The 10,280-nt window shown below is 39.4% G+C and overlaps 1 protein-coding gene across 2 annotated transcripts in view; it reads left to right on the top strand.

Annotated features, from left to right (window-relative positions):
* The first annotated feature begins 7,945 nt into the window (after positions 1–7,945).
* frmpd4 (FERM and PDZ domain containing 4) overlaps positions 7,946–10,280 on the top strand; it is a 30,878-nt gene continuing 28,543 nt past the window's right edge. For both annotated transcript variants that reach the window (XM_031296323.2, XM_031296306.2), the window contains exon 1: positions 7,946–8,221. In XM_031296323.2, coding sequence (XP_031152183.1) covers positions 8,178–8,221 — 44 coding nt within the window. In that variant the 5' untranslated portion in view covers positions 7,946–8,177. The remainder of the gene's footprint in view (positions 8,222–10,280) is intronic.

Below are 10,280 nucleotides of genomic sequence, written 5' to 3'. Positions count from 1 at the left end.
CTCCACCTCCCACATACTCTGACTCAGTACTTCCTCCTTTCATGATTTTAATAACGACAAAATGTATGTTAATTCCCCCAAAACATCAAAACAAATAACAAAGCATATCTGTGGGTGTGGCACAGCGTGCGCGTGTTTAGTCCTGCTGTTAAATTTAAAAGGCGAATCATTATGCATACCATGTCAGTAGAAACGAAAAGAGAATTAAGCTTTAAAATATGACTCATGCAGTTAATGACCCACTTAAAAAAATACTTTCACAGCAATAGGCTCGTATTTATTTATTTATTAATTGAAATCTAGCCACTCAAAAAAAAAAAAAAAAATACTCGAAACAGGACATTCCAAACTAGAATTTAAGCCAGAATATATATCATTTTCCATATTTAGCCTGTATAGGCTACTGTATATCCCAGTCATAAATAAACAATTTTATAAACTCCCTTTAAAAATTAAACAAACTGAAGAATTAATATTGTGACAAAATGCATTGTTTCTAGGACACCGTGTGTAGTGTGTATGCTGTATAATGTTGCTGCTTTTTGTAAATCTGGTTATATGACCTTATCAGTTTTAGGGTTAACTGGGTCAGTATTGTTTTTACTGATGTTAACATACTTTATAGTATGGCAGTTGCTGATTTGCAAGGATTCACAGCATCTGAATGTCTAAAGGAACACTTTCAGAACCAGAATACATCAAACAAACTTAAACTAAGACTATTAAAATTAACCTTTCAATTCTTCTAATTTGGTTCTCACTTGTGTTGAGTCTAACGAGACCCTCATGGTGACAGAAACATTGAACAGACCCTGCCCAAATTCACAGTCATCTTTTGACCACACCACATTTTTTCCTCACCGTAAGGCAGTTGAGATGCTTGGCATGTATTGCCCTGGGAAGAGACTCTTCCTGTGGGAGCCCTGGGGAAGGGACCTGTGTGATAACATGACATGTGAACCAGCACTGTATGGCCACGATAAGGATTCATCAGATACCAGAGTCTACCAAACAGACAGGGGAAGTGGTGATAAGAGGGCGGCTATGCGTTTGATCCACTTATTTGGTGGTGGCGAGGTTTTGAGAAAGACAAGCAGATTCTCATCAGACTTACCGTTATGTCATTTCTCAGTGGTATTAGTGCAGCCTTGGGAGCTTACATCCACTAACCATGTAACAGATGTCAGAATAAACATTTGGCCCACACAGGTCATGTATGTGGGCTTTTGGAATACCTCACAACGCAGTGTTTGGTTTGGTTTCAGATACTTGCATTCATACTTCTAATAGTAATAAAATTAATATAATTAACTTTTGATGAATATAATTCATATTTCTGAACGTAAATGATCATCACCCTCTTGATCACCTGAACAGCTTTGTAAGAGGCACTCCACTGTGCAGAGTTTTGCGGTAGCAACATAATGAGCAGTACAATGTGCAGCCTGCTGGCAGGGATCCTGTTAAGATTGCTGTCTACCTGGAACCATATAGGTTTCTGGGGATATATGTGGGAGGTAATTTTTGCTAGTGATTTATTAGCTCAATAGTCTGGGCCATTAGAGTTTGAGGGGGATATTTACATGAAAACAAAACAGCATCTGTTGCAGCATTTGGGTTCTCTTTAATACTTCTCTATGTGATGCTAAGACCTGATGAGAATTACCACAGTGTCAACAGCAGAGCCATCAGGTGAAAATATTTTTTGGAGACATAAATGTGAATATTACATATTTAAAATGTTCATTTTTAAATTGCGGTTTTTGAAGCACTTACTCGTTTTTTTGTGTGTAGTGGCCAGGCTGTAAAAGATTGTTGAAACTACTGATTGAAAGTATCCTCCCTTCATAAAAAAATTAATATACGAAACGACCACGAGACAACAGGCCACTAGATGGCGGTAGTACACATGCATTGTTTCTCACGCATAAATTGAGTCAGATGTGTAACACTAATGACTGATTTGGAGACTTTACCTGGGTTGTTGCCATGACCAAGTCAAGCTGCTTGGGGCCCTGCAGCAAAACTGAGTTGCTGGGCAACTATTAACCCCTCGTTCAACCCCTTCCCTGTGCACTGTGTACAGTATGCAAGAATATTACAGCCCCAGGTTTGCTGTGTGGTAATTTGATTTACCACAAATTAACTAATATGTAGCAAGTAAATGTGTCATAAAATGTAAGATTTTGATGTGGCCTCCGAATCAGGTAATATAGCAGGATCCACCTTAAGGCCCTTCTCATGTGAGTGAATATTGAAGTTTAGTGGTGCATATGATAGTCCCATATTGTCACAAACCAATGTGAACCTGCAGCTTTTTGGGCACCTGAGGATCTGGGACCCTGATACAGGATTTTAGACACAATGAAAGCAATACCTGTACAATACAATGTAATCCAATACAATAGCAGCACATTCTACCTTTGTGAGGCTTATATTATCTTCACTTGTGTTCAACTTACTGAGTGTGACAGATACACCAACTCAACACATGTTCCAGGCCCTGGTTTATGATGTTGTTGCATTTTGTGGACAAAACATGAACATAACATGAAAAAAAAATCTAATAAATAAACATTGCTGCAAATGTGTAGTTAAATCAACACTGAACAAAAACTGAACAGTATTTTTTTTTAACAGGCATTATATTTGATTAGATTTTGGTATAGTTAACCCTGTAAGTTAAAAATGAAATGCTGAAATGCCATCCAAACAAAGATCTTTCTTTGTTTAGAGTCAGTCTGCAACTATTTTAAAATCAAATACACTATTGAGGTCCTATATAACATGGCATAAGCAAGCTCTGCTGAAAGTGCCTGTATGATGAGCTCTCTACATAATATCCTGAAACTTTGCTAAAAAAAATGTAAATGAAGGAACATTGCAATATTAGCCTAACTTAGCTTAGCCCTAAACCAATGCAGTGCCTTCTTCCTGTCACTTGTCTGTGCTAGTGCACTGTAACCATATGGACACTGTTTAGTGCAAGCAGCCCATGGCATCATAGTGTTATGAACCTTTAATGTATAAAGATATAGTAGGCAACCAAAAGAGAGCGAAACGACGTCTTCGGAAATGTTGCATTTGCCATTCTGTTTATGACACCTATTTCTTTTCCGTTAGTGTGGAGATATTGAGAAAAAACCCTGATAAGCTAAAAAATAAATGGCTGAGTTCTGACTCAAATTATAGCTATGGGAGGATTATTTTAAAGGGAGGTAGGTGGGAGATACAATTTGATTGCATCATTGTGCTGTATGGCTCATTTTCTTTATTTAAGCTCTCGACAAAATGGTCGGCTTCACTTTAACACAGCAGAGAAGAAAAATGTTTACTCAGTGAGTCATCACAGACATCCCATCATTTTCAGGAGATTGTAGGCTATAGTCTGAGATTCAAACACGTGAGGAGCTCATGTTTTTGCTTCCCTGGTGTAGATGCATTCGGTGCAGAAGTGAAAAAAACATTTGTCTCTTGAAATCTGAGATGTTAAGACCAAAACACAATTTCCAATTCCTTTAGTAGAGTGCAACTATATCAGATTGGTAACTGTTATTATTACTCTGATTACCATCTTCACATTTGATAGCACATCTTCTCTAGACTGAAGGGGAAAAATGGGAGTAATGGTGAGAGGAAAATGCAATCTAGGTGTCAGACAAGCACTTGATTAACCACTTACAGAAACAGTCTCTGCGTCAGGGCAAGGCCATGCCATCTCACATTTCCACTCAGCCTGATCCTTCAAACATTACTGGCCACAAGGTATTGATTTTTCATTCTTCTCAATATCCCCTTGCCGTTAATAGAATTTACCCCAGACTATCAATGTATCAAGGAGGCCTCTCCTCCCCTTACAGTACTGCCAGGATCTTCTAACCCACAAAGAGGGCACACTCGATGCTCACCCTCCATTAGCTCCAGTTTTGAGTATCTACCTGAGAGAGAAGACATGGAAATTGACAATACAGGCAACAATATAATTTGCGTTAGCAGTTTGGACAAAAACCAAGAGCAGCACAGGTAAGTCTGAGGCTGTTTCACTTCTTTATTTTCCCACAAATGTCAAACTGATTGACAACAGAGACGTTCAGTAAGGGGTAATTTACGATATTTAGGATTAAAACATGTTGGTCCCCCACCCATCTGTATTATATTTTACAGGAATTGGTGTAACATATCTAATCTATGACAGCACTAGTATAGATTGTGGACCATAAGTTTTTCCTTTAAGTTTATTTGAAAAGATATTTAGTCTGTTTAGGTAAAACAATGTAACTAAAACGAAACTATAACTATATAAAATATGATACAGTTAAAAATAAATACTGTTGGGTTTTTTTAGGACTGGAGTACAAAAACTAATAAAATGAACTAACTTCTCTAAAAAACAATTCTGTAGTAATAGATGACTGAAATCTGTAGTGATTTTCCATTCTACCATGGTCACATGCAAAAACCAATTATCTTCCATATCGTCAGGCTAATAATTATCGTAATCCATGGCATTACAAATGATGTGTGTTCTCACAGATGCTAGCTGATAGGCTTGGAGCCCAGCCTGCGGCAACACAGTGCTTCTGATTCAAGTGACAACATCAGCTTGGTGACCTTAGCAGCTTTCCATGGGCACATCGATTTTTCTCCCACATTACAGATAATTGCTAGATACTGTGAAACCTATCCTCCCTGGCCAGCAGGGAGGAGCTTCTGCAGTGTGTTGACACGAGAGTTAGCTATCTGATTTAAGGAATGTGATATCCTGCAATCTCATTGACTGCGATTGACTTCTGTGTACTTCCTGTCTATGGTATGAGTATATTTAACAGCTCATCAGAAGAGTTGTTTTCATGCCTGTTGGGGTTATACATTAGTGTTCTATTCTCTTGACAGTTAATTGTGACCAAGAAAATATAATGATTAATGATATTCTGAAAAAAAGTTTAATTAAATAGTGGACTTTCAAGAACAAGAGCAAGAACACATTTCAGACTTCAATGAGAGCAATGGCTTTGTCCAACTCCTTTAATGGCTTTTCAACTTGCTTAATTAATTATGATTAATGACCTATTTGGCATTCTTTTGTGATGGCAAAAAAGATAATTATCCCTATTCAGATTTGTAGCCAAATAGTTTAAATCACATTATTGGAATGAATGCAGTTGACAGCATTACAAATACTTCCATAACATTTAGTGAGGGCCAAGCAGTAGCTCTTATTATATTAATATGAGTTTTCCTGTTCTGCATGGAGCGACTCTCATCATTTTATGCAAATAACTGCATCTAGTGTTTGTTCTGCTCCATTTTCTTCCTTCCTGATATTATGTAATGCACATATTTGCTTTGATGGACTCAAAATGAACTTGTACCCTTTACATGTGGAAATAACTGCATCTTTTGCTTTTGCTTCTTTGTTTCAGTCATTATTTATCAGTTATTTCAGAGCATTAGGATGTTTTTGTTAAATTTGCCCTTAAAAGGGTATTTCAGTATTTTCCCATGTATTTGTGTGTGAACAAAAATCTTTGAAATTGGTCTAGTCTTAAGCGAGAACGTTGTAACCGGCAGCCACGAACCAAGGTGCAATGTAACCCTATATGGCAAATGCTCACTGTCAATTTCCATCCACTAACAGTGGTTTGTTTTTGCCACTGACAGGCTCAGATTGTTATTGTAAGTGTCTGACTATGTTATGGAAAGATGGAGAAGTTGCTGATATCTTCCTATGCTTTTGTGTGTAACTGATGTCAGGTTAACACAGTAACTTTAACTTATAGCATTCGCTTACCTCAGCTCTGTCTGCAGGTCTCCACTCTTGGAACAGCATTTTTCTAGGAAAATGTGCTTTGGTATAGGATTTCTTTTCTTCTTTGATTGGCAGTGACCTTCCGTTCAAATTGCTCTCTGCAGACCCGATGTTCTACAAGGTGCAGTGTATGGACCTGAGTGTTAGGATCCATTTGGAGCTGTATAGCACAACTAGCCACAACTTCAGCTGTTCATATCCAAAAGTAACGTCTAGCTGCGTAAAGTGTAGCTCGACATTTTGTTGGCGCAATTCGGAAATGCACAATTGAAAATCTTTTAGACATCGCAAAGCTACGCTGTCTGTACTCCAAAACAACAAACTCCCAGGAACTCCTGTCTCCCCACTCCTGTTTCACACCACTGTCTTCCGGCAACAAGTCACCTCGTGAGATTTCAGAAGAAGACTTCACCATATTCCCATATTGTAGTCAGACACTTATAATAATCTTAGTCTGTCAGTGGAAAAAACAGCACTTTGAGTGGATGGAAATTGACAGTGTGCAATGGCCCCATAGAATTCCATTGCAGCCCGGTTCGCAGCTGCCGCTTATAGCGTTCTCACTCAATACTGGACCAATTTCAAAGATTTTTGTTCACATTAGTTACATAGACAAAAATGCATGTGGAAATAGGGTTCATTAGAAAAATATTGAAATTCACCTTTTAAGTGCATTTTACTAATTGATCAGAAATTCAGAACTGTATGTTGCATCCTATAAGCTGTCAAAGCAATTTTGCAAAGAAGCATGCAGCGTCACATTGTTCCAAGGAAACAAATGAGCCATCCACCCACACACAGTGAACAACAAATTATATCAGATGAGTCTTAGAACAAACATTGCGTATCATCATCTTAAATCATCACTGTCTTGACCCCAAGACAACATGCTAAATGTGATTCTCAGTTGTGTACACTGGGCAGGGATATTGCACTGTGAACATCCCCTGTCTCCACACTAAGTGGTGCGACCTGTGTGTCACGGAAAAAACAGGCCACTGATGCAGCGCACTGTGACCCAGGGGCGAGTGATAGGCCACATGATTGGATGGATGCACAGTACTTATCTCGCAGAAAGGTCTGCTTTTGTCTGCTTAAACCTCACACAGCGCTCCATTGTGGCCATATGGCCATGCACAGCTACTGCATATGCATACAGAGAAACAGGGTGCGCAATTTGCACAGTGCACAATTGACTAAAACAATAGCATGTTTCTGTACATATATAGCAAGAAATGTTATGATGAAAAACACTGTCTTTGTCGTTTTATAGGAAGCTGAACTTTCAGTTCTCATAGGCTGCTGTGTGTACATGGCATGGGATGTGTTATGCAAGCAGTTCTATTTGCTTGCAGAGGCAAAGACACGTGCCTCGGTTCATAACTAATGGAAGACTGTGTATGCCATTCATGCATCACAGAGTCTGCATGGTATAATCCAGCATGAACTATCATGATGTTCAGATACCATGGCTTTATTGGAGAATGCCCTAAAAAACAAAGAATTACTAAATATGAAATGTACTGTATTTATTAGGTTAAACATCACAGTATGACAAGCTGCATTATATGGCATTAGATGTGTGCTCAATACATTGAAAAACTGAATGATAAAATTACCTGATGCTACTGTATAACATTTAGGTTAAGGTCTAATTCTGTGGTTTATATAGGATTTAGGTTTGGCTCTGTTAAGGATGACAGTTGGCAGACAGATAGTGATAGAGTTTGGATTATGGTTGAAGCTTAATTTTAAGCTCTCATGGATGATAAAACACATGGCATTTCCAAATGCATCGTACATGGATCAGATTAATATTTCAGATACTGCAATTTCGTTGTGTGCTGAAATGTTGTAAATAATACCATTGAGATAAAACTCTGTTTGTTTCAGCTGTTGGAAACACTCAATTATTTTAAACTCTCTTGCTATGACCATGAAATATGAAATAGGAAAACACCAAAGGTGAATTTCACCCAAAACAGAACATGTTTCCACAAGAGCCTTGCTCATTGAGGCAGCCTTAACCAGCACAGCAACCCATTGGAGTCCAGCTGTTGCATTGATCCCTCTGTGTTTTCTGACGCACTGGCCCGGAATGTGATGTTATTTCATTACTGAGGCAGAGGCGACAAGCTCGGTCTCCTCCCCCAGGGCACCAGCCACTCACTTGGACAGGGGTACTATATGTAATCGTAACTGAATGGCTTAGTCAGACAAGCTCAGTTGCCTATGGAAAGTCCAAATCCAGCAGGAAGAAAGTTTACAGTCAGGAGGAAGGTTGGGAACACACATTAGTGAAAGAGGCTTGAAGGGCCTGGACAGGAAAAACAGAAACAAGTACTGCATTAAAGACCTGTCATCAGCAATGGACCCAGAGGACAAAGAACTCGGCGTCTTCACTGTCATTCAGTGAGTAGTGTGCTGTGGATTGGTGCTCTGTGCTTACTTTATAATTTAGTCAGAGCTGATTACTCACAACTGTCATATATCTACAATGAGAGCACTGATGGTAGTTGTCGCACAAAAAGTCTTGATTGTTAAGACCGTATATGTATTAGAAGGTAACAGTTTAGCTTTTCACCTCAGCCTAACATCAGTCATTTTGATAAGAAGTAATGAGTGACTCAATTAGTGCTTTTGGAAAACAGAGATTTGATTTTGTGTTTGTCGTTGTGATGCGGATTGCTGACTGCTGATCGTGGGTTACCCAACTTATTCTTTACCACTGCATCGCAGTAATGATGTATTGTGTATGTTCCACAGGGATTGGCAAGCTTTTTTCTTTGAGATTCACAGCCTTTCAAAATAATTGGTGTTTACAACTTTCCCAAGAACTCTTCCTTTTATATCTTCGTACCTGAGTGACAGTAGCATGCTGAAACGGTTGAGGCCTTTTTCACAGCCACATTTTGACATGTCATGGTAAGAAAAGCACAGCTGAAATTAATAACTGTTGATGACTGCATTCCATTTAGATATGTCAGTTCAAGGATCCTGTTATTGTGCATGCTCACACACTGGCTTGGCCTACTTAAATGGAATAGGGCAATCAATAAATGTATTGGTAACACAGGTGCTTATTCTGCTATAACAAGTCAAAATGTCTGCTGTTAAGAAGGCCTATGTGGGTGTATTCTAATAGCAACAAATGCCAAGTTTGCATTTAGTTAGATATATATTAGTTAGACATGTAGCAAGTTAGTAGTCAGACTATAATTAGTCTATATCCTTGACGTTCCACTTCCGGGATTGCACCGATGCCGCAGGAAATTCCGCCGGATGCATATATTTTCGCCGATGTCCGTTTCCTTCCGCTTCCTTTGTGTTGGAATTTTAAACTCCGGTGGATTTATGAGGACTATGGTTGACTGCTCCTCATATCTCTGCTTGGTAAATCGAGACAGCTAACTAGACTATCTGTCCAATCTTCTCTTGCACAACTATTTTACAGCAGCTCCGTGCAGAGCTTAGCGCCGCCCATGACGATTGTGATTGGTTAAAAAAAATGGCAATAAACCAGAGCACGTTTTTCTCCCATCCCAAATTGCTATCTGGACTAGCTAGACCCTCATCCGCTCCGCAGCGTGTGGATGGTCTCGCAAAGCGAGACTAGACCAAAATTGACTGGCTAATGTCCATGTTGTAGCCGGCTTCCTGCCCAGTGCATGCTGGGAGAGGCTTGAGCCCATAGCGACCCTGAACAGGATAAGCTGGTTGTAGAAGATGAATGGATGGATGAATGTACCACACGTGGCCTGCCAATGAGGCACATGAAAATGTCTGATAACCTGCATGTTAACCAGGCACATAGCACCTCTAGGTGTCGAGTATCTTGGCAGTATCCCCATTATGTTTGATTCACTCCACACAGAATAGGCTACAGCCTCCCAGTGTTACTTTGAACTTTATCAGCAGGTTTAGTGAAACTGGCAAACCAAATCCATAATCTTTTTTAAAGGTAACGTAACTCAGCCAGGTAACACTTAAGGTAATCACTTCTTATCCCAATTAGTCACACCACTGAATATTCATGGCAAAACAGTGTTCAGATCTTTTAAACTCCCCTACTAAAGGCTGTTTAATTCAGTGAATAAATCAGCCGCGGCACTGGCATAATTAGTGTCACACTAACAGTTTGGGAAAGTTGAGGTAACGAGGTGGCTCATAGGCGGATGCATGTTGACAAACACACAAACAGACGCAGGGGATGACACAGTTAACTTTGGTTTCTGAGGGCAGTTTGCTGTTGTGACCACTGACACACATCTGATTTGAGGTCCAAGGGCCATTAATGCTAAGTTGGGATCAGAGGGCAGTAAAAGCTAAAAAGTCACTTTACTGCACTGCACACTGAAGTCTATAATGTTGCTCGATCTGCAACACTAAACATGAAAACATGATCTCACAGTCCCATTCTGTGGACATTCCCAGATAAAATCTAGTGTTGTGATGCTTTACAGCATTGCGC

This window comes from Sander lucioperca, chromosome 8 (assembly GCF_008315115.2).
Source record: "Sander lucioperca isolate FBNREF2018 chromosome 8, SLUC_FBN_1.2, whole genome shotgun sequence".
NCBI classification, from domain to species: Eukaryota; Metazoa; Chordata; class Actinopteri; order Perciformes; family Percidae; genus Sander; species Sander lucioperca.
Note: the sequence above shows the minus strand (reverse complement) of the source record. Positions and strands in the feature narration are given on the sequence as shown.